The sequence below is a fragment of the Lutjanus erythropterus genome, chromosome 17 (genome assembly GCF_056507025.1).
Source record: "Lutjanus erythropterus isolate fLutEry1 chromosome 17, fLutEry1.hap2, whole genome shotgun sequence".
Lineage (NCBI taxonomy): Eukaryota > Metazoa > Chordata > Actinopteri > Lutjaniformes > Lutjanidae > Lutjanus > Lutjanus erythropterus.
The window spans coordinates 14,970,083-14,994,511 of record NC_139333.1 but is presented as its reverse complement, the minus strand read 5'-3'; the positions used below and the strand labels follow the sequence as shown (position 1 = coordinate 14,994,511).

The window sequence follows — 24,429 nt, the reverse complement described above, 5'->3', positions numbered from 1 at the left end:
CACATCACCCGCTCTACCCGTCTCATCCTCCTGCCTGCTGGGTCTAAAACACTTTGGGCTTTTTTTTTTCCTCCAGGGTCCACTATGTTTGGACGACTACTTCTTCAGAGTGCGGTGATCCTCTGGCTGGTGCAGACGGCACACACAGGAGGTGAGTCAAGTGCAGAAGGGAAGGCCCCTGCTGGGAGTCAGTCACATATGAAATAATCAGTGGTGGAGGAAGTATTCAGATCCTTTACTTAAGTACTAATATGGCACTGTTACAAGTAAAAGTCCTGCATTGAAAATATTACTTAGGTTTAAAAAAAAAATGCAATTATAATCAGGAAAATATACTTAAAGTAAAACTCAAGATGGAAAAATGTTCCCTTTGACTGTTATGTTATTATGTTAGATTACTATTACTCATGCATTCATGTGTAAGAGGATAATTTAGATTTTTTTTTGTATAGGATTAACTAATACCACTTTTTTGTGTATTAATCTGCTGATTACTGTCTTGATTAATTGATTGATTGGTTTGTAAAATTTCTGACAAATAGTAAGAAATGCTCATCACAGTTACCCAAAGTGAAACCAACAGTCCAAACAACAAAATAAAGTTTACTGTCATCTTAGGTTAGAAAAAGCAGCAAATCCTCACTTTTTTAGAGGCTGAAACCTTGAAATACCATTTTTGCATTAAAAAGGCAGACAACCACTGCTCAAAATCAGTTAATCGATAAATTGATCAAATCATTTCATCCCTAATTTAATAAACTGTTAGGTAGTTTAATAAACATTTTGTAAGGTGTTCATATGGCTTTTCATGCAAAATCTTAATTTTGTAAAGTAACTAAGGGCTGATTTTTGGGACCGATAGTGATATTAGGGAGTAAAACAAAATCTAATATTGATATATCAGCTGATATTCTTCATTTATTTCTTTAGAATCCAAAATGGCATCAGGTCACTGAAAGAGTAAACTTTCAATGACATTCTTAATTATTCTAAACAATTATATAAAAACACAAATAGAACAGCAAAAACAGGATCAAGTGTACACAAAATGCTGTCTATAAAACAAAAAAAATGTATTATCTTCTGTTATTACACAACATGTGCCAATACAGACTGTAATAACTGTATCAGCCCAATATTGTCAGACCAATTGACCTGACAGACCAAATCTGTCAGATAAATTAGTGAAGTAAAAGGACAATATTTTACTCTGATCTGCCTTTAGGACTGAGGAGATACAAGATACAGCAATGGCCTTGTGTGAAGAGCATGCTTGGTTAGAATAAATGCAAACACACAGGCTAAGAGGGCAAAGAATTAAGAAAGTTCCCATGTTAATTGGACAATTAAGTCAGATTAGGCAATTCAAACCTTCCAGAAGAAATTCAGCTGTTAAGTTTAATTCAGAAAGGAAATGTGCGTCTCATATGTTCAGTAGAGTCACTCATGTCGTGTCAAACACTGATGTATATGACCAAGAAAATCTGTGTGTGTTAGCTGGCACTGAGGAACTCGCAAGACCACATTACCAGTGTGTGACATATTTCAAACCCTTTTTTTTTTTTTGGAGTTTTTTCTTACAGCTAGAATCTTTCATTTCAGTTAAATTCATGACAGTATTGTAGTGAGAAAATCCTCCATTCCCCAGATGAAGCACCTACTGTATGTGCCCCTGAAGACTACTATTGAGAGGCAGTGTCCACTGTCTTAACTGTGTACTGTCTGCACCATTTCTCTTCTAGATCCCTCTAATAATGATGCATGTCTGAAAAGTGTATGTGGCAATCTTTATCAATGTTTTGTTTTTTTTTCCCTGCATTTTTTAAAGACTCCCAAACTATATCAAAATGCTGCATTAAGGACTGCCTGCTGCAGTCTGGGCAGTGATCCTGAAGAGATAAAAAGAGACAAGTGTCTTTCAGGTGCTCGGGTTTGCCTGTCAAATTTCAAACGATCATGTTAAACTGAAATCTTAGCAACGCTCGCTGTATGGCTCTTATGTGTACTCAGCTTCTTGCGATGATGGGAAGCAACTATATATTCTTTTCTCTTTACCAGCGGCCTCGGTTTGTGAAATCAAAGGCCGCTCGGCTTCGGTGGCAGCAGCAGTCTAAATTTAACATCCGTCTGTGAGGAGGGAAGAGAATAGTTTTACTGCTTTACTGCACAGTCGCTCCATTGACTTCTGAAGAGTCGATGCTCGCTGCTTCCCGAAAATGTACTGACTCACCAGGAGACCAGATTATATCTTTAAAAACTGAGTGTGTGATTCTAATTTAGGGACTCTAAGGACGTTATTTGGGTAGGGAGGTGGGCTGAACCTTATGTTTCACTTCTTAAAAAAGCTAGGCCATCCCAAGAGCTATTAGTGGCTTAAAAAATGGGGTAGGCGATTCAAGAGAAAGGTAGATGATTGTTGAGTCTCACTACCAGGATTTATTCACAGGTCAGTCTTGACCTAAGGGAAATGGCGGTGACCTCACCGTAACACAGCAACAATCCGAAGGTGTCAATGTGGCGCTGCTCTACATATATATGTCTAATAACGGATCCAAGCCACCTGCGATAGAGACTCTTGGCTCTAGTTGTTGTCATTCACGTGTTAGGAGGAGCCAGAGGCACCAGATTTTTTGTTTACAGATTATCTGTTTCATGACTGTTAGAATATAGTTACAGATTCAGCAAATATGACAAAATGATCATTTCTTTTAAATAAGTTACCTACTGAACCTTTAAATTTCTTGATTCCACAGTTTCTTGGTTTCACCTCATTACTGATTAACTGAACTGTTGGCTGAACTTGCATCATATGATGATCTAACTTTGTATGACACATTTAACATTTTAACATTTAACTGCGGTTCTGCTCACTGTTATTATGCAGAAAAATAAGATACCCTCCTGCTTTTCTGACCACCCCTCACTTTCTGATCATTTTCATGCAGTCCCTGAATAAACTGCAAGAGTATCTCTGACATGAAAGTATGAATATCAACTTTTTGATGACAACCTTACATTTGATTAATAGTATCAATGTGCTTTTATGTTCATGCTAATCAGGACCCAGAGGAAATGTAAAGATGAATGTTTTATCCTCATTCTGTTCTAACCTGACAGTATTTTTTACATTAAAGTGAATCATGCTTTTCAGGTTATGGTGCTGTATCCGGAGTACCCAATGGACAAGGGCCACAGCCTAACGGTAAATCCATCACAGCCTGTACACTTAATGAAACATGAAAATCACTACACTCGTAGGATTTCCACACAAGCCAAAAACTTTGGTTCACAGCTGTCATGGTGATTTTTCTAGGGAGGAATGGGGGAGGCGTAGGAAGAATGCTGATGCCATCAAAAGGTAAATCAGCTTCACTACACGAAGATTCCTCTGTCCCTGAGAAAATGTTATCATTAATTTATTTTTTCTCAGGTGTGGGTCAAGCAATGGGTGCACAGAATGGATATGGTGGATACCCCACAAAAGGACTAGGTGAGTAATTAGCATTACATTACTCTGCCAGACAGATTGATCTGATTTTAGAAGTGTGAATGTGCCTCCACATCATCAAGAGGTTATTCTACATACAATACAACTTTTGTCACCATATATCTGATATATTTAAGGCTATGGTGCAGCTGCTGGTGTGACCAATGGAGGACGGACAAAAGGTAAGATTTACCTTGCACCTGTATTCACTCTGTTTTAGTAATCAGATCATTTACATCACTAAAACTTTAGTTGAAGGAACTACGGTAAGAACTGTGCTTTGATTATGCTTTCACATCTTGTTTTTTAAGGCTATGGAGGAACAGCCGGTGTAACCAACGGGCAAGGTGGCAAAACACAAGGTGGGTATTCCAGTGTGGACGCACCTACTAAGATTTTTAGGTGACTGCAGTTCTTGCTCTGAAGTGCTGAACATCCTATAAATTGAGTTCAATCTCTTTTTTATTGTTTCTAATCTAGGAGGAAATCCAGCAGTATTACCTAATGGAAATGGAGGAAAATCTAATGGTAGATGTTTTGCACCAGACAGTTTGCATCTATATAAAAAAAATAATTCGGATCGAACTTTAGCATAATATAGTCACACTGTAACTCTGTTGCAGGATATGGTGTTCCAGCTGGTCCAACTAATGGACAACAAATGAAAGGCAACGGTATGAATCATGTCTAAGTGTGTGGCATATTCTCTCTCTCCCTCTGACACACACACACACACACACACTGAGTAACGACAACACTGTTCAGTCGAAATGTTCTTTATGTGGCAGGCTATGGTGCACAGGCTGGTGGATATGGTGGACAAGGAACTAAAGGCAACGGTATTTTATATGCGATGATGTACAAGATCAGATTTGAGTCTGAAATGCATACTGTGTGTATTTAATTTGAAAACGGATTGAATACGTCATAATTAGAATGCTTTTATCTTTCTTTGGTTTTAACTGTTTTAAAGAAAAGATGATGAGATGATTTGTGTTGTATCTATTTGTAGGTAACGGTGCTGCAGCTGCAGGAGCTGGAACAAAAGGCAACGGTAGGGTAGATCCTACAGCACTGTTATGAAATGTCGATGTTTATTGATTGGATGATATAACACAATCTACACACACACACACACACACATATGCACATACACATTAAGAGTGGCGTGGGAAGAACCATATAAGGTTTTCAAATGTTACAGATTCATGGTAGAGGAACAGAAAGAGTTTGAAAGAATCAAAAATCAGAATACAATGTACTTGTGGCAGTGGCTTAAAATTGTACAGTGAACAGTAGTCTAAAGAAGGCATTAGTTTAAAAAAACATAGCCTGTTTCTGCACTTTCAACAATTTGAAAACCTAACTGAAATGATTGTTGGGTAGTCAACACAGAGAAAGGGTCTTCATGTGTTCAAGTGCACCTCATAAAGTTATAGTCACGAAGGAAAGTCTCTATTTTTCTCTGTTGAAATATATAGGCCTACATCTGTCATTGCATTCTTTATTATCTTTAATAATTAGATGCTAAAATCATAACCTAATCATTGGTGAAGAGTGCATTATGACTTGTTTAGGAGTTTGATTTTGGGATTTGCAAATCAGTGATTCTGCCTCACCTCTGCCTCAAACTGATCTTGTTGCATCAGCAATATGTTAATTTCTTCTACCTGCCCTGCTGTGTGTAAGTTGATTAAATTCCTCTTTTTTTTCTAGGCTATGGTGCCGGAGCTGGTGTTCCTACTGGAAATGGTGCTAAAACCAATGGTAACATTTGCAACTTTAAAACACATATTTAGGTAAATAAATGTGAATGTAATCACATATTTGTATATTATTGTCTTTCTTTAGGTCAGGGAACTGCAGCTGGTCCATCCAGCAACAACTGGGGAAGACCAAATGGTAAGAGATGTAAAGTGGAGAGGTTGGCATGGGCTTGTTGTAATGTAAAACATGCTCATTTTAAGGATGTCTCTGTTTTTAACAGGACAGGGAGGAGCTGGAAGCAAATCTGTGAAAGGATATGGCCGACCACCTTATGGTGCAGGTAACTCATCTCCTGTGACCTGGTCGTGAAGATATTCACTTTGATACGACACTGATACATGTGCGCTTGTGTGATTTCAGGTCCAGGTGTGGGGATGGGACCCTCCAGGGGTCTGGGGGTTCCTCAGCTTGCTAGGAACCAAAGGACACAAGGTGAGTGAAGACCACGATACAGGACTGAGGACAGCATCTACTGTACAGCACCAGTAACAGTGTCTTTGTTTCTTCTTCCAGCATATGGTGGTAATGGTTATAATGGTTATGGAGGTCAACCCATGGGAGGTGAGTCATTCAGTCGATCTGTATTTTTACATAAGGGATGATGAATAAAGCAGAAATGCAATTTGTTAATATATGTGTATACTGTATTTATAGGCTACAATGGTGGTTATGGCAGTGCTGGTTTGGGTCTGGGACCTCGCTATGGAAATGGAGGGATGAAGGGACCAAAGCAAGGTAGGAATATCCTTTCTGTGAAGTGAAAATTACATGTCAAAATTAGTTTTTTGGGTTATCAATAATAATAATTATTCTGACAAATTTCAGGCTATGGTGCCGCAGCTGGTGTGTCCAATGGACAAGGTGCCAGAACCAATGGTAAACATTCAAGTAATATCCAATATTTCACCTCTACTAAAAAACAGTCCTCTGTTAAAATAATCTGAAATCATTGTGTTGTAAAATGTAAAGGTTATCCAGGAGCCAGAGCCCCTAATGGGAACGGAGCCCTGCCAAATGGTGCGTCAAGATGCAAGAAATATGTTATTCTTATTCTTATTCTTATTCTTATTCTTATTCTTATTCGCAGTATGAAGTCAATAATTCTTGCTGTTTGTGAAATTATTAAGGTTATGGATACCCCAGTGGTGGAGCCACTAAGCCAGCAAAAACAGGTAAATATGTGGTCACAGTGATTATGTAATTTTGTTTTCAGATCTAAATATATATTACCTTTCCAACACCTTTTTTTTTAAAGAATATATAAAGCATTATCATTACATAACTTTCAGGAAAAATAAAAAGCTTTAGGTCAAATTAGAGAATCTGTGGGTCTATTTGTGTGAAGCATAACTCTGATTTTACTCTGATGTGTTTTTTAGGGTACGGCAATACTCCAAACGGGTATGGCGTGAAATCCAACGGTAATACTGTCACTTCTTTCCCAAATCTATTTATGTTTCAAAATACTGTTTTATTTTCATGACATCTAAATCAATCAGACTATAAAGTAATCTGCTTCCGTGAATGTGTTACAGGACATGGGGCTACCAGAGGAGGAGCAACAAAACCCCAACCAGGTAATACTTTCATTGTATACATGTCACAAAGTGTGTTTCTGAACACGGTGAAGAGTTTAGGTATATATGGATGACTGTTTTATTGGTTTGTTTAATCTCGAGGTTATGGAAATGGTGTTCCCAATGGATATGGACCTAAACCCAATGGTAACTGATCATATTTAGTGTTAAAAGTGTTATAAATGTTTCTTGTGTAGAAGTATGTCCTGTCTGTTTCTATGGAGTCAGGTATTTATGTAAAATTATGTTTGACCCGAGGTTATGGAGCTGCAGCTGGAGCTGGAGCCAAAGGATATGGAGCCAAATCCAATGGTAACAACTTGTTAAAATATTGACCTTATATACAGTAATAAATAGTTGACTACTATTTAATATGGAAGATTTGAAATGCCTAATTTAAAACATTGTCAATAAAAATGAAATTCACATTGTTATATATATTTATTTTCATGTATATATTTATGGATGACAATAACTGCCAGAATCAAAATAAATAAATATTAAGTAAATGAATTAATCACTTCCATATTTAATGTTATAGCAGGTCTATGCTGCTCTCTGCTGGACAACACTGAAAATCAATACACTTCTTTTAATGGTAGATGGAAAATTCACCGCTAAATATTTAGGTTAAATCGTTGGCTGTCCTTTCAACATATGTTTTGCATCTAATTATGACTCAGTAGAGGCATTCATAAAAAAGAAATACATATAACAATGTGTATTGTTTTTCACTTTATTTCTTTGTTTGTTTCGTTACAATTTTGGCACTTTAAATCTTCCATAAAATCATCAGCCTTGTTTACTTGTTTTATTCTCTGTCAAGGTCATGGAGTCAGAAACGGCGCTGCACTTGGCGGATATGGAGGTAAACTTAACAATAAGTTCCACCAATCTAATGTCAAATTTATGTATTTATTTTTTCTTTTTATTTGAAATATTCTTTATTACTTACTGAGTGTGATTTTTTCTTGTGAGGCGATTGTGATAGTTGATTTATCGCTACCCTGAGACAGTGCCATTGTAATATAATTTAGAACCTGTTGTTTGCAGGATATGGAGGGCCAAGCAGAGGCTCAAAACCTCAAACTACCAAAGGAGTTGGAGCAGTGTCACCGGGTGAAGGTGCTAAAACTGGTGAGAAGGCTGCATAAATACACATAACATAAGCAGTGTTTGTGATAATCAAACTGAACCACCCCAGAAAAAAAACAGATAAATCTAAAATAAAATATGCAACTATGAACATCTTTTTGTCTGTTTTTCTTTTTGCAGTGCTTATTGGATTTAAGTTTTTTTTTATGAAGTTTATTTATTTGTGTATACTACTAAATCTGTATCTGTACTGAATCCTCAATACACAAATACTGCATATCTGTAAGGCCACACCCTGTACTGTATATTACTGCTGAATACTTTTGTACCCTCGTTACTTAAATTACTTGTATTTTACTTATATTTTATTATATTTCATTGTTAACTGTATTTCATACTTTATCTTGCTCATTTTTGTACACTAAAAAGTAATTCAGGGGACCTATCACAACAACTTAATTAAATGCATGGTTTTAAGATAAATATTCTTATTTATCGATTTAGATTGTTAACTTAATATTTGTCTAATTTAGACTCAAGAAAATTTAATCGGGGCAACTTATTTTTTTTAATGGTTGCCTAATCAATCATAATTATCAACTTAAAAGCTTGTGAAATGCAAATGGTAAATGGTAAATTGTAATTAAAAATACATTTGATTTTGGAGGAAAGCTCACTGTAGTTTGTTGGTTGAACTTAATTTCATTAGAAGTTGTCATAATTCAAAACGATTAATGCAAACATAATCATTCTGTCTATTTATTCTTTGTAAATATGTGTAAATCTTAAGACAAAGCACCATTTTAGGATGATAGTCTTGCAATTCTTGAATATTAAATCTATGAAATCGTTGTGTTTCACAGGGTACGGTGGTCCTGCTGGTGTACCTAATGGACAGTTTGCTCAAGCAGCCAACAACGGTAAATTCTCCTGTACATGCATGTTGCCGGCTTTATCTCTCTTATGTGTTTTCCATTAAAATTTTCATCCACATATTTCTGTTTGGCTCCAAGGTTATGGCATGATGCCAAATTTTAAAGGCACAAAGGGTGCAGGTGTGTCTAATGGAAAGAGCCTGAAAGGTGGAGTTCTGTCTCCTGAGCAGCCGAGTGCAGCACCAGAGGACGGCGTCACACCTCAGCAAGCAGCAACTCCAGCACCTGCCGCCCCTGAGCCGACCAGTGGCATCCTTGTCATGGTGACGCAAGAGAAATACCAGAGGCTGCCGTCGCCCGTGCCGCAAGGAAAAAGCTACAAACAGACGCCGCTCATCCCTCAGGCTACACCAGAAGCAGCGCCGGTGATTCCTCAGGGCAAAGAGCAAAAGCCTGCACCTCAGCCCACACCTGCACCAGCAGCCACATCTGGACCTGGACCTGCACCAGAGCTGGCAGCAGAGCTTCCTCAAGGCAAGTACCACAAACCTGAGTCTGTACAGTGTCTCTGTACTGGGAAACAATCTAAAAATACCAACAACACAATTTGTTGAATCACTCGTTCCACTATTTGACATTATTTTTTATAAGAAAGTATCAGTGGTGCTTTGGCTGTTTGACCTCATTCTCTACAACAACATCAAATATTTCTACAGTCAATTTTGAACTGATATTTTGATCAGGGGTTTTTCAAACTCAAAGCTTGGAATATTATAATTATGTTATTTGATCCCATAGACACTCAACATTTGAGCGTTTAGACCACATACTGCTGTTTTACATAACTTAAGAGCAAATACATAAAAAATATCTGTCCTGAAGTGTTTATTAGTTTCTGACTTTGGCACAAGTTGCCTCTCAGTAGCGTATTTTTTATGTATGTGAGTTAATAAATAAATAAGTAAATGCTAAACTTTGAATTTGGAGGCTTTTCATGTTTTCCTTTTTTTTTTAACAAATGTGTGTACTCTGTGTTTTTAGTGATTGGAACATTAGCAGCAATGATTTGCAAACATCGAAGTAAAATTATGTCTGCATAAAGGTTGATTAACTATATGGCCTCTAGGTTATGTGACTGGAAGTGCTGTGCCTGAGCAGAAAGCTGCAGAGGCAGATGTTCTTTTTGGGGTAGACAGCACCAGTGAAGGGGACGCTGCCCCTGAAAGCACCAAATCTGTGAAAACCAAAGCTGTTCCTGAGACAGTGGCAGCTAAAAGTCCAGAGAGCATCACGCCTGAAGAAACTCTGGCTGTGGGTGTTCCTGAGGTCACACCAGAAGAAGCAAACATCAAAAGTCAGCCTGAGGCAGGACCTGACAGGCACGGGGTCAAAGGTCACCCTGCAGGAGGGGCAACTGGTAAACTGAAACTTGATCCGGGTGTCTCGTAGTGTTGTCCCGTTGCACGTATAAATGTTGACTGAATCCTGTGTTTGTCCTAACTCTCAGTCTGTCACAGAATTGTGGACATGATGATAAGTGTCTTACACTGCAAGATTTGTGTTGTTTTAATGGCTAGGATTCATTAAAACTTGAATAATACTTTGGCAATCTGAATGCAAATATTGACAGACTATCCTCACCCATTAAGGTGAATTTTTACTTTAATATTGTTGGTAAAATTACATGTTCAGATTGAGAAATGCCAAGTATTAATCTGAGAGTGAATCCTAGCTGGTGCACATGGTTATAGTTGTTTTAGTTATACTGATTTTTGTGTCATTACAGTTCTGTTTGTTTCTGTGTCGCATGCTCTTGAGTTGTCTCAGAAAATTACCAATAACTTGTGTTCGTGTGTTTATTTCTTATGTTTTCTTGTTGAAACCCTCACTCAACTTTGTTAAATTTATAAAGGTCAATTTTAAAGTGACATTTTAGAATTTGGAGTTGGATAATAAAATTATACCCCTCGCCAATCTGTTCGTTACATATGAAGAGAGAGCTATGACATGTTTATCTTAGCTTAGTACGACGACTGGAAACAAGAGGAAACGGTCAGCCAGGAAACATTAGTGATGTAAGCAAACATGCCATTTTAACATTTAGGGAGTGTTAAGAGAAATTGTTCCAGTAATCTTCCTGCAGCATCCAACTAACATTCTCATAGCGTTATTGAAATGTAACATTCGTCTTATGTAGGAAAAACTTGCAACTTAACATCGAGGGAACGTTAGGCGGGAGCATTCAAGAAACATCCCAGAAAACAAACTTTCTCAGTTCTCAGTTGGAACTAAATTTTACTGCCTGTGTTGTCCTTACATTAAGTGCTGGTACAGATTAATCAAATGAGATTTAAAGTGTTATTTAGTGGGCTTTGGTGGAGTTCATAGTTGGATTTTGTTGCCTTTGGACAGTCTGGCGTATTTTCTTTACAGACATCAAAGTAGTATCAGTCCTTTCATCTCGGTTAATTCTTGGCAAGAAAACAAATCTCCCCAAATGTCAAACTATTCCTCCAACATTTGGAGCAGTTTGAGAATTAACTAATTCACAATGTTTCTATTTCTGGACTAAAAGTGTGAAGTGTGTTACTTTGTTGTGTGGTCCTTGTGATGCATATTATCTTAATTCTTAATTCTACGTTTCAATTTGGTGCATTCAGTGCATGAGGTAAAATCTGAGTTTAACCCACTGATTTTTTTTTTTTTTTAATTAGCGGCGTCGTATGGATCATTGGATCATTTCCAACTAAGCCTGATTCGTCTGCTTCTTCCTCTGATTTTACAGTGAATGGTGGAGGAGCTTCTGCGTCCAAGGGACAGGGAGCTAAACCAGCCAAACCTGGTAAATACTTTTGTCGCTTTTCTTTGAGCAGTAAATAATTTGAGAGATAAAGTCCAGTCCCACTTCTGGTCTATGAATTCCCATCATTCCCACCTTTACTTTCTGCTTGTTTGGTGGTCGATTGTTGGTGGTATGTGTGCATTTGTTTTGCATTGAAACCTTGAATTTTGCTGTTCATAAATGTTTACATTGGTTTTCTAGACTGTGGACCATCAGGGGTACCAAATGGACAATGGATGAAAATACCTCGACCTGGTAAACGGAGTATTTTAATTTAAGACTGGTGATGTTTGTAGTTTAAAGTGATAACCATAGTTCCAGTGATCTAATCATTGTTTGATTTCATTGCATGTACAATTTATTTTAAATGATTTTAGATAGTTTTTAAGTATTTCTGTGAAATACTGTGAGGAGCTAATACATTAATCCACTGATTGTCTGCAGTACATATAACTTATTGGCATATCATGTCGTGGTCATTTCAGCTTATGCAGGTGCTGGAGCGTCATCTGGTACAAACACAAAAGGTACTTGTACACTAGTGACTCAATTCATGCGTAACAGTGTATTTTTCCTAGATAGATCAATACTTATTGTTTATATTATTTATTTATGATTCTTTAGGTTACGGAGCGGGAGCTGGTGTTCCAAACGGATATGGTGCTAAACCAAACAGTAATGGTACTTTATTTTTCATTCTCAATATTTATGTGTATAAAATGTTCACAACTGAGTATTTTGCTGATAATAATTTACACCTGATGCAGAGTTGATTGTAGTGATATTGTGTCATTGTTAAGGATATGGTGCCAGTGCAGGGGGATATTCAAACGGAGGAGGAGCTAAATCAAGCAAACCAGGTAAGGAGCCCAGTAAAACAGATGAGTTGCTTTTGTTTTTGTTTTTTTTACTATAAAGAAGATTGTAATGAAGTTTTGTTTATCCAAAGGTTATGGAGCCGGCTACACTGTCCCTGGACTCAGCAATGGATATGGAGCTGGTAATACTTACTGCTAATATAAACATGCAGTGAAGAAAGTACTTTAATTTTTTTTTTTCCAATTTAAATTAGATGTGATTTTGAAAGTACCTTTGGTTTCATGTGTGCAGGACTTGGATATCCTTATGCAGGGAAACCTCAGCAACCTGGTGAGTGTTTTATTCTCAATTAAAAAAGTGTAAACCTCAAGGGGAGTTGGAATAATTATAGTTTGAAATGTGAAATTTGTTTTGATAATTGTTCTGTATGCTCTCAGCTTATGAACAAGGAGCGTACCTTGGAGCTGGATATGGAAATGGAAATTCATATGGAGGTAATAAGCTTTAAATATCGCCTTTTTTATTCAAGCTGATGATATTTTCGGCCTACAGCAGGTTTATGAACTCAGGATAAATGTGGACCACAGAAAGCCCGTTTTTAAATTCTTCTAGTATAAATACTGCAGACCTTTACTGAAATTCTGCCATTTTTGTCTGGAAATACAGGTTTGGGTGAAGCTGGCAAGTCCAAATCAGGTAGGGTTCAATACTTACACTAACTTTGTTGAAGTACCATATTCATAAATTGATATAACACACAATAATTCTATGAATTTGTAGGTGATACAGATAGTTGCTGCTGTGCCACTGCAGGCCAAACATTTTGCAAGTTAACACCACTGAGGTAGTTTATATTATTCCTTTTGCAGGGTATGGAAATGGAAATGGCTACAGCGCTGGTGTACAGCCTGACTATGCAAGTAAGTACTATTATATGTCATTTATTTCAGAAAATTAGTTTTGCGACAGTTTGTTTTTGTGTGAATTTCAATAAGACAGCATTTCTCTTTTTTCCAGGACTTGGCCAAGGTGTACCTGCTGCTAACGGCAAATCGGGTATGTTAGGGAAGGAAAGTGAAAGATACATATAACATGTGGGTGAAGTAAGTTAGATCAGTAAGATACAGATAGTGAAAATGTGCTGTTAATTCTACAGGTGGGGCCAAACAGACTCCATACAACGGAGCCCCGGTGGTTCCTGCTGGACTGGATGGTAAGATAATGCCATCATATAAAGATATAATTTAAGCATGTGTAGACAGCACAGTTTTAACAGTGAGCAGAATAACCCACAGTGTAATCTACAGTGAAAAAAACAGAAAGTTCCCTCCTTGCAAAAAGCAAAATTGTTATTGATACTGGGTTACTCATTGGTTTGGTTGTGCAGAAACAGAAGTGTAAAAGAGCAAAAGAAGAAAATAAAAACTAACCGAGGAGTGGCTCAAGTCCAAAATGCTGAGATGCAACACATTTTGAGCCCAGTGCTGTTCCTCAGCCAGTATTGAATCATGTCTATTTTTGTGCATCTAAAGAATCAATGATAGTTTTTTATACTTTTTGCAACCGAGGAGTTTTCTAACTCACACATTTTGTTGTCATACCATCTGAGTATCTCAGTTTCTCAATTTGTTGGTCTGTTAGTGTGTTTACAATCACCTCAGCAATCTGATTATCCCCTGATTTCAGCAGAAAGGTGATTTCAGACACGGCCTTGGCCTGAAGACTATGTACATGTTAGGAGCATATTCATCTCAAGATATGAAAGTCAGTAGATACAATACACAAACATTTCCTGTGTACTGATGCAGGTCTGAGCCAGTTTGAGCCTCAGTCCGCTGGTCTTGGTCCAAATGGAAAAACGGGCAGCGTGTATGGTGGTATGTAGAACTTTATTTCTTTCCAGTCTTTTTAAACTAAAACTCAGTATGAAAAAGCTCTTGTTTTAGGAGTGACATGTCCACAAAATCAACTCAACAACATTTATTACACCAGAACCAAAACTTTCTTTAATGTTACAGGAATGGGTGGCTCGCCTTTTGGTGGTCAGCCCCTGGGAATGGGCCCACAGAAATCAAACACCAAGTACGGTGAGCGCTTGTTGGTCATATTCCGCTGTGTCACTTCACTATAATATAGCTTTGAAAGGAAAAGGGAGTTTTATTTATGGCTGTAAGAGTTTATAGCTACTAAAACTCTTCCTCACCTTGGTGTGCAGAACTCTCATATAAATCTTCAACCTGTTAAAGCTCATTTCACATTATTCATGTGTCAGCCAACATTATTCTCTGCTCACTCACTGCTCGCTCTGATTCAGGCATTGGAGGGCTGCAGTTTGGTGGACAACCTGTTAGTACAGGCACTAATGGTGCAGGACATTATGGTATGTCTCTTTTACATTATTATTGCATGCTTTCCTTTCAGGTAGTTTATGTAGGTAGATCATTTATTTGTAATCCATGTGTGTTGATTGATCTATATTTAGATTTATGTACCAAAGTGTCTGCATAAACGTGTCACTTTAGCCCATCGTTTTTCTGAATTCTGTCCAGGTTATGGTGGAAGTCCTTATGGGCCTGCTGGTGATGCTAAATCTTCCGGAAAATATGGTGAGTAATTTGCCTTGAGCAGTCATGAAAAAAGTATTGTGCAGTTCCACAAGTAACTTTATCAAATTTTAGTTACTTACTTCCAAACTGGGAACCAAAACAACAAGTCCATGCATGTTGATACCATGTTCCATTCACTACATTACAAAGGTCTTTATCTAGTTTGACATGGTAATGACAATATCAATTCAAAATTGTAGGTGGCCTTGGTGCTGGCGCAGGAGGGAACCCTGCACCTGGGAAATACGGTCAGTGTGATGAACAAAAAGGGTTTAAATGTGACAGATAGTTTTGTTTTCACTACAGCAGCAATTCCAGATATGCAGACACTGATAGGCAGATTAAATTAAATCCACAATCTGCAGTTGACTGTGAAAAGGCTTCTTATGTGCATCTATTTTGAGAGGGCATCACTTTATACCGTTTTCCCTCCATCTCTGCTCAGGATATGGCGGTTACCCCAACGGTGGGCAGCTTCTTGGTCTCAGCAGTAATGGAAATACAGCCGGCAAATACGGTAAATAGTTAGCTTTGGTATCTCTTGTAATTGTTCGTTTATCTCAGTAATTGTTCCCCTTAAACATTTTTGTATTTCTCTTCTTCCTCTGTTTCTCTCTTCTCCTACAGGTTATGGAAGAATGCCTTATGAAGCTCAACCGGCTGGACTGGGCCCTGAAGCCAAATCTACAGGCAAATATGGTAAAAAGGAAAAGTACAACATTCTTATTAACTTTCTTGTCGGAAAATATATGGCTCTATCCACAGGTGACATCTGCCTAATATCACCTCTAAAGCTCCCTGATTAACACGTTATATCTTGTTTGTTTAATTCGTACAAAAACCAAAGTGTACAAATGGCAAATTGCTTTTTAAAGGAGGTTATATGGCAGACTATTTCTTGGATGGGACTCTTTTCTGGCAACCTGCAGAGACTCCAAGAAGTTACTGCTCTCAACCAAAAAAATACCTCAGCAAATAACCGTCAGTGCAGCGATTTGTGGTGCTTCTAGGGGTAGGGGAAAAATTGACGCAGCATAGTATCAAGATATTTTGTATGGCAACATTATATTGATAAATGGATGCTAAGTATCAATCTTTTATTATGTACCCTAAAGTATTAATATTGCAAATGCAATTTTAAAAATAAAATAAATTGCTTTTTCAGTCTTCTAGATGGTGCTAACGTTTTTTCTGGTGAGGTCAGCACAAGGCACAGACAGTGGGATTTGTAGGTTTTTATGACGGTGTTGGTCAGTCATTATATGTAGTCGCCATATTGACCACCTCAGCTTGTTGAGTTGTCATGCTGGACAGGACAAGTCAAGACTGACTTATGAACGAATACATGTAAATTGAGGAGTTGTGGTTTTTCTGGTTGAAAAAAGCACAGTAACATTTATGTCTCAACTGATTTTTTTCTTATTCCACATTGATCTTGTAGATGAACAGACTAAACAATTGATCCGATTTCATAAAATTAATTGCAATAATATTGCACTGTGATAATATCACATTATGGGGCCCTGTGGTGATTTCCCAGTCTGAGGTGTTTCTAGTCTTAATGCTAAACTAAGTCAGCCAACTGCTGAGATTAACTTAATTTATGCAGACATGACACTCAGCAAGAAAGCAAATCATTAATCAGTAAACATATGAATTATCATTAAAAAAATACACAATTTGTGTACATTTTCACCCAGGTATGGCTGTATCACAGTATCACCCTGAACCTCTCGGACTTGGACAGAATGGAAAATCAACAGGCAAATACAGTGAGTTTCAGCAAACATTACAGCTGCCTGCTAATTTCCACTTCACGTTCATTTATTTGGTTTAACTTGTCGTCTCTGCATGGTTGCCTGCTGCTAAGGTGGCGGTGAAGTTCCTTATGCACCACAACCTCTTGGTTTTGGGAGTGAAGCAAAATCTTCTGGGAAATACGGTACAGTGCGTCCTTTGATGCCAATCATTCGGTTTCCTCTGCACTGTATCATGTTTATTTAATGGCTTCTCATAAATCTGTCAACAGGTAACCAGGGACCATACCAGTCACAGCCCCTTGAGTCTGCATCTGAGAGCAGATCTGCACAATATGGTATTTTGTCATTATTGCTACTAAGGACCTGAGCAGTTCAATTAGAAATTTACAAAAAATTGTACATTCATCTCTTTTTTTGTATTAAACAGATACAGGTTTACCTTATGAGACCCTTCCTATTGAGCCTGATTCACATGGAAAATCCTACGGTGGGTAAAGGAAAGAGATGTCTCTTTGAGATTCACAGCACAAATATGCTGTAGACCCCAATTTTTTCTTATCTAATCTGTTTTTTTCTCCAAATGTCTTAGTGAATGGACAGGTACCGACTCCAGCAATTGCAGTGGAAGGCGAGGGGATGGCTATAGATAGATATGGTGAGAACAGCGTGTATGTCTGCTTGGCTGTCCCTTAAGGCTCGACTGCATTCACGTAATGTTTCACTGTTTGTCACTTTCAGAAAATGTGGGCTATATAAATGGACAAGTGCAGCCAGAAGGTAAAACTAGGAAAACTCATTTCAACCCAGTTTTTTTTTATTACATACATCTTGCACAGACAATAACACTGAAATTTTAGTTCACTCTAACATAATTCATCCATTTTTCCCTTTTTCCTGCTCTCCCTCTCCAGTTGTTGCGTTCCCTGCAGCTCCTACTCCTGGCCCCACCCTGGCCTACCCCTCTGTCCCATCCTATCTGCCTGTGGAGTCCTCCTTCACACCTGATGTGCCTGAAGCAGGTGTTGAGGGCCTGCCTGACCCCGCGGGCACCGCCAGCCACGCCCTTGACTCGGCGCCTGCTAGAGAAATGCAGGGCGAGGCTCAGGTGCCTGAGCAGCCTGACGACCCGCATCAACAGCAGCTGCCACGTCAGATACACATTCAGCAGCATCTCAAACTCCATTTTCACCCACAAGGCAAGTCCTGGAGAAGTTAAAATACTGCTTCCTGGATTATCTAGCCTGAATATTCACAAATGGTTGCATAGTCTAAGGATATATTGACTTACCTGGCAGGATGAGGGATGAACCTTTAGGTGTCATATCATCATGTTGTATATATGATGTGGGAAAAGGAGATTGTCTCCTGAGAAATATTTAAAGTTTTGACTGAAGTGCTTTACTATCTTTAAATACATTACTGCTGTTTACATTTACTGTACTTGCTACCTCAACAACTAGCCTAAGAAATTTCCACTGTGAGGTTCTCTCTACAACCACCAGTGGCTTAAATTAGCTTTGCATAAAGGCTGGAAGGAAAGAAAGCTAACCATCTCTAGCTTCATATGAGTGCACAGAAACGAGAGTCATTACACATTGTTCCCAAAATGTCAAACTATTTCTGTTTGTGTTTGTGTATTAAAATGTGACTGAACTGGGTGAGCATTTCAGCAGGAAACACTAAAGGTGAACAATTGCTGGGACAAATCTGAAGACTGCGTATAAAACAAAAACAAACTATCAAGTGGGACTTCATACATCTGTAGAGCTGAAATTATTAAAATGCTGGCTGGCATTCACTCTCAGTGTAATAGCTGGCATTTCTCCATCCTTACATGCCATTATACCAGCAGGATTATACAAAAATCAACCTTAATTGGTCTAGATAGTCTCTAAATACAGAAGAAGGCTATTTAAGATGCCACTTAAACTGCCAAAGTTTCACAGGCACATCAGACTGAATGACGTGAAAATTATTGAGCTTTACAGGTGCTGGCAGGCGGAGCTCATTAAGTTTTATATTTAAGACACAAATGTGAGGGGTATCAATCTTCTCATTGAAATCTGTTATACTGAACAAGAAAACTGCACTGTCGTGCACACAGAGCCTAACTGGCAGTGCCTACATGTACCAGGATGCAACCAGCACCAGTGTGCGAGCTTCCATGCCCATGTCGTTGTTTATGGCCACCCAATCCAGTGAGGAATTACTATATTTACCATCACAGCTGACTGGATATTTGTATGAAAATGGGTGATTTTTCCCTCTGAGGTTACCGTGCCAAACATTAAAAACATGGGCAGAGGCCGTATGTGCTTTGAAGTAATGTAATCAGTGTAAGTAACATTTCAAAATATAAACGTAAAACTTCACCACCATCACAGCTTGCATTGTTTCTTTTCTTTGTTTTCAGGAGCAAAGAATGGCAAATATGATTTGAATGGCTTCTTTGGAAATAGTGGCTATCAAGGTAAAACAAAAAAAAACTTTATTCAGTTTGCTTTCTTTTTAATCATCCTACTCATCATTTACAATATTACTTTTTCAGTAAAATGTGTGATATTACTCTTAATTACTTTTAAATATCATTGCCATTATTACTTTTCTATTTTATATAGTTTATTATGTTTACTTATTTTACTAAAGGCACCTTACTTTTACTGTTATTCTATTAGGCACTGTTTTTTTTTATTTACTCTTTATATTCTTTATTACTATTCTTTTTGTTGTATTACTGTCATTTTTGAGCAATCTCTAGTACAATAATCTCCTTCTGGATTAATAAAATTCTGTCATATCTTATTTTTGCACTGCATTTTTGTCTCCTCACAGGTTAACCCTGCTGACAACGACAAGTATAATCTCTTTTTCTGCCGTTGTATATTATTTTTTGATTGTTTCCTCATTGTACAATATTTTTTATTTTCTTTTGTCTGTTGAATAGTCCTGTCATTTTTGTGTTTGTAAGTCTAGAGATAAAAACAACATTTAAACATGCTGAGTTGTTAGGTTTTCTGTTTAGGTATGTTTTTATGCATCCTGCATTACCTTTTTTTGTCCTGCACTTACTGTTCACTGTACATGCAAACTATTGGTTGCTGGAGAAATTGAGTTTGTCTTCTGCAGATGGTCAATGTTTTGTTTCAGTCAGTTTTGTTATTGACTCAAAATAATCCTGTTAAACGTAAATCAGTCTAATTTATTTTGCATGGGAAAGGGATTTTTTTACTACTTGTAGCAAACATCTGTTTATGATTGTACAGTATTTGATTGAATAAAATGAACAGTGGAAAACATTTGCTACACTCTTATGTGTTTCTATGCATTCACAATGTTATGGAAAAGGCAAAACTCATTCATATGTTTAAATATACATTAATTATCAGTGTCATTCAGGTGCTGTAATCCTCAGATCATCCTGACTGCAGCAGTTATATTTGAGCATGTGTAATAGGAACATGTGTGCAGTGTATAATAAGGGAAATACAGAATATATTACCATGAAGTTGAGGTGTGAGTCAGTTATGGGCCTTGACACGGAGCAGCTGCCGTAGTGCACATGGCTTTTTGTGAGGATTACTCCAGCTTAGGGATAAGAACCCTTTGCTGATTGGTCCAACTGAAAGCATGCCACTTTGCCAGCTCAACAGGTTGCTTGTTTGGAATTACACCTGTCCAATGATGGGTTCAAGTAGCAGAATTTCCGGCTAGTCTTGGTCATGACCGTGCCTCGGAGTCCTGAGCGTGGCCTCATTGTAAGAATGTAAATGTTGAGGAACCTGCGCTGTCAACTAAATGTGAGGGCATTGGCTGCAGGGAGTCATGATGGTGCTGTACAAAGGACCCCGGCTGTTGGACTTTTCAAAGACCCCTGCACACCTTCAGTTCAACAAATATGTCCTGACAGGTTACCGGCCAGTGTCCACGGCTCAGGAGTGCCTCCAGAGCCTCTTCTACATGCACAATGAACTGGGGAACATTTACTCCCATGGTAAGTCCAGAAATAGCTGTGCTTTCCTCTGCTTTCAACTGCTAATCTTTATCTAGGAATCCACTACAGTAAGCATCATTTTGAGCTAATAAAGCGTTTTTTCAGCATTAAAATATGTCTTTACAACTAAAAACACAGTGCAAAGGTTTCTCACCTTGCATCAATTTAACCCATCTGGGGGGGGTGTACAAGCAAAACAGGTCACAGATGATCACTACTCTCACTTCTGGCCAGTTACAAGCATACTTGACAAGAGTGTGTAATGAGGATATGGGGTATTAACTGTAATCTGCCCTGGGAATCCCTGTCCTGGAAATATCCTGCTGTTAATAAGATCTTTAAAGGTGTGTGGTTGGCTCACACTTTCAGCTTAAAATGCCCATATGCATCACGGGAAAAATATCTTGGCGATATGTTTGCATAGATTTTGAGCAAACCTATGAAAATATCTTAGCAATTTCTGTATTTGATGTCCTGCACATGAGACACAACAACTATCTTTCTGGGGTGTTTACAAACAGAAACTGACAAATCCTACTTATTCTACCTTTAAGTTGTGCAACCGCAAGCAAAGATGGAAATTTATCTGTGTATGAGCTAAAACACAGCCTTGAACTTCTGAACGTATCTTCTTTGTGCCCCATTTTCACCTTGGTTATCCCATAAGTTCATTAAGACTAACACTCTTACTAAGGGGAAGTGAAGGGTATTAGCTTTCTAGTATTGTTAAGGTTTGGTACATGCACAACAGCCATAGATTTCACACATCATGAAGAAACAAACAGAAGAACCACACAGAAATTCCTCATTTTGCACCTGCTCACTATAGAAACATGTCATTAATTTTCATACAATAGGCACCAACTTTAAATGGAAAGTTCAGATTCTTTGAAGTGGGGTTGTAGGAGGTACTTATCAATGGTCACTGAATTATTTACAGTAGATGGCGGCTGACACGCCCCCAGTTTGGAGAAGAAGAAAGGAACACCAGCCCAGTTTATATTTAGAATATTTTCACCATTTTACCTTGCCTTCGGACGACAATTTTTACACCATGAAATTATATAAGCCAGATTTCGCTCTCTCGTTCAACCAGACTCCATTGGTGACATCGGTAATCTTACATCACAGAATTGCTGGTCCAGTGCTGCCCGATGTCTGAAAAAGTTAGTGTGGGTTCACCAAAGTCACACAACAACACAAACAAACTAACAGATCAGGGCAGTGGTAGACAACCGACTCCAGTGTTCTGCAAGGTAAAACTACTGACTTAGTGAATGGGGTCTGGAGAGCAGAGAGAGCAATAGTTGGTTTATATAAAAGCAGTTTTCCATCAGAAACGAAAAGTTGTGAAATTATTCTACAAACTGTATAGTGTAGACTTAAACTGCTATTGATTGTGTGTGTGTCTGTCTGAAAAACCTTTTACTGCTGACCCTGTCCACAGCAGTACATTGCTTAGCTTCCATACTGGTGCTCCTCTCTGCTTCTCTAAATTGGGTTTACGTCAGCTGTGGAAAAGTACCTCACACAGCCCCACTTCAAATAATCCAGTCTATCTCTTTAAAACTTTTGGTAATACTGGAGAAATAACTGTCTAATCATCTTAATAAAATACTAATGGGCACTTATTTATAATTCTTAAGGAATTACAACCCTGTGTAGGTTTCAAACATTCATTTTCATTTCTTCCTTTATCTCATTTCACCCCTATCCTCTTCCACCTTTCATCTCCTAATCCTCCGGTCACCTCAGGAATCCCTTTTTTCCTTTTCTTGGTGCTGCTGCCTTATAGTATCCCCTGGATGGAGGTGGACAGCACGTGGATCTGTGTGGTCCACTACCTGGCCTGCCTCTCTCCCACCGTGGGCTCAGTGATCTACCATGTGTTCATGAACCATGTGGGAGGAGAACATGTGTACGACACCCTGCTCTCCTTGGACATGTTTGGGGTCTGTCTCGTCAACACCCTGGGTAGGTTGTTAATGCTAATCTGACTCTGATATCTTCTACCTGAATTCTTAGATTTCTTTGAGTGCGACATTTTAAATCCTGATCTTCAGCAATCAGAGCTGTTTACAAGTCTCACAGATTAACTCCAGGTAGACTTAGTAGCTTTTTCTGGAGCTCTACAGCTCTCATCAGTGGTGGAATTGGCTTAGCTGTCATTAGGCTATATGATTTTTTTTTTAACTTAAGGTTTAGTAAATTGACCTTTAGTTAAGGTTATGTCAGATTACTGTTTCCAAGGTCGAGGATGAACTTTCACACAATTCAGGTCTCATGTCTTCATAAGCAACTTGACCCTTCCTAAGTCCCACACCTTTTGATCTGTGTTCCAGTAACAGTTGAGCAATTGATACCTTGGTCAACTTTGTCTTTTTCCTGTAAAACAACATATAGGTTCACATCTTAAGTTAGCAAAATGCCAGTTAGCTACAGTTTTGCTGATTTGAGCAAGCTAGTTAGCTAACTGAAGATTTCAATATGTGGCTTTAACAGTGCAAACTGTTTTGAAATTTTCAAGGTAAAAACTTGCATTCTGATTTGAATATCTTTGCCTTCAAGTCTCGAATCAAGACTGTAGGGAGTCTGGTCTCTGTAATGTCTCACAACAGCCAAATCCAAGTAAAGCCTGACTTCTGACTCCAGTCCAAATCTCAAGTTTCCACCAATTCATACCAATAAACTGATGGCAGTGTCCCTAAAACTAAGAAGTTATTGAGTTTATCTTCCGTCTTTGTCACCAGGGGCCCTACCCATCATCCACATCACCCTTCTTTGCTACCCAATCGTGCAACAGACTGCCTTGCTGGCCTACGTCCTCCTGTCAGCCTACGGTATCTACTGTGCCACCACAGCCCGTACAAATGTCCTGCGCCTCCGAGCTTTTGTCTGGCAGGCCCTGTTCCGCTTCAGCCTCTTCCTGTTCCGCGTGTACGGCAGTGGGGTGGGTAGCCCAAACTCCCTGCGCCTCTTTGTCATCATGGACACTCTGGCTGTACTGGGAGGGCTGGTCAACATCATCCAGATCCCAGAGCGCTTCGTCCCGGGCCGGTTTGACAACTGGGGCAACAGCCACCAGATAATGCATGTCATGGTCATCTGCTCAATTATCTACCTGCACTGGGGAACACTGGAGGATTTAGCCTGGATTAAGACCTACCAGTGTCCCTCTGAGTGATGCAGTTTATCAAGTTCACACATGCACTTGCAGCTATGCTGACTATTGATAGATTGCTGGTAGCTGATTCAATGAGGCAGGAAGAGTAACATAAAGAAAAGAGATGCAAGTTATTTCAAAATGCACTTTAGTTCTAGCTGCTGAAAGTCTTTGCAAGGGAAGTTTGCAATTTGACATTTTGCCAGAGAAGAATGTAAGAGGAACTTACAGTGTTGTAACTGTGGAACTCTGATAACAATATATTAAATTAAAAATCCTGAGCATACTTGATTTTTAGTTTGTTGAAATGCAGTAGTTTTGGGTCACATTACCCATAACGAAAATAGTTTTTAAATGAAATGACTGAATGTAATAAATTATATATTTTTATATCCTGCTCCAACTTGTGTTTCATTCATGTGTGACGAGATTGGTTCATGTGACAAA

General features: G+C 38.4%; 2 protein-coding genes across 2 annotated transcripts; both read left to right on the top strand.

The window, feature by feature from the left end:
• Nucleotides 1-19,741, top strand: cmn (calymmin). Its single transcript, XM_084740315.1, has 55 exons — nt 1-151; nt 3,152-3,202; nt 3,314-3,358; nt 3,431-3,490; nt 3,625-3,669; nt 3,799-3,849; nt 3,968-4,015; nt 4,111-4,161; nt 4,276-4,326; nt 4,500-4,541; nt 5,204-5,254; nt 5,339-5,389; nt 5,475-5,534; nt 5,615-5,686; nt 5,768-5,815; nt 5,909-5,989; nt 6,080-6,130; nt 6,224-6,271; nt 6,382-6,426; nt 6,634-6,675; nt 6,790-6,831; nt 6,934-6,978; nt 7,090-7,143; nt 7,658-7,699; nt 7,885-7,968; nt 8,790-8,846; nt 8,940-9,335; nt 9,928-10,218; nt 11,587-11,643; nt 11,845-11,898; nt 12,129-12,170; nt 12,268-12,324; nt 12,444-12,503; nt 12,593-12,643; nt 12,754-12,792; nt 12,900-12,956; nt 13,332-13,382; nt 13,480-13,518; nt 13,619-13,675; nt 14,271-14,339; nt 14,481-14,549; nt 14,777-14,842; nt 15,012-15,068; nt 15,269-15,316; nt 15,514-15,585; nt 15,696-15,767; nt 16,769-16,840; nt 16,939-17,010; nt 17,098-17,163; nt 17,256-17,315; nt 17,418-17,483; nt 17,567-17,605; nt 17,740-18,024; nt 19,242-19,298; nt 19,661-19,741. Exons 1-55 carry the CDS (start codon nt 85-87, stop codon nt 19,663-19,665), a joined length of 3,810 nt encoding a protein of 1,269 aa, XP_084596441.1. The 5' UTR covers nt 1-84; the 3' UTR covers nt 19,666-19,741.
• paqr4b (progestin and adipoQ receptor family member IVb) lies at nt 19,662-24,372 on the top strand. The gene is made up of 3 exons (XM_084740303.1): nt 19,662-20,819; nt 22,575-22,793; nt 23,570-24,372. The coding sequence occupies exons 1-3, from the start codon at nt 20,651-20,653 to the stop codon at nt 24,001-24,003; spliced, it is 822 nt and encodes a 273-aa protein (XP_084596429.1). The 5' UTR covers nt 19,662-20,650; the 3' UTR covers nt 24,004-24,372.
• Nucleotides 24,373-24,429: the final 57 nt, after the last annotated feature.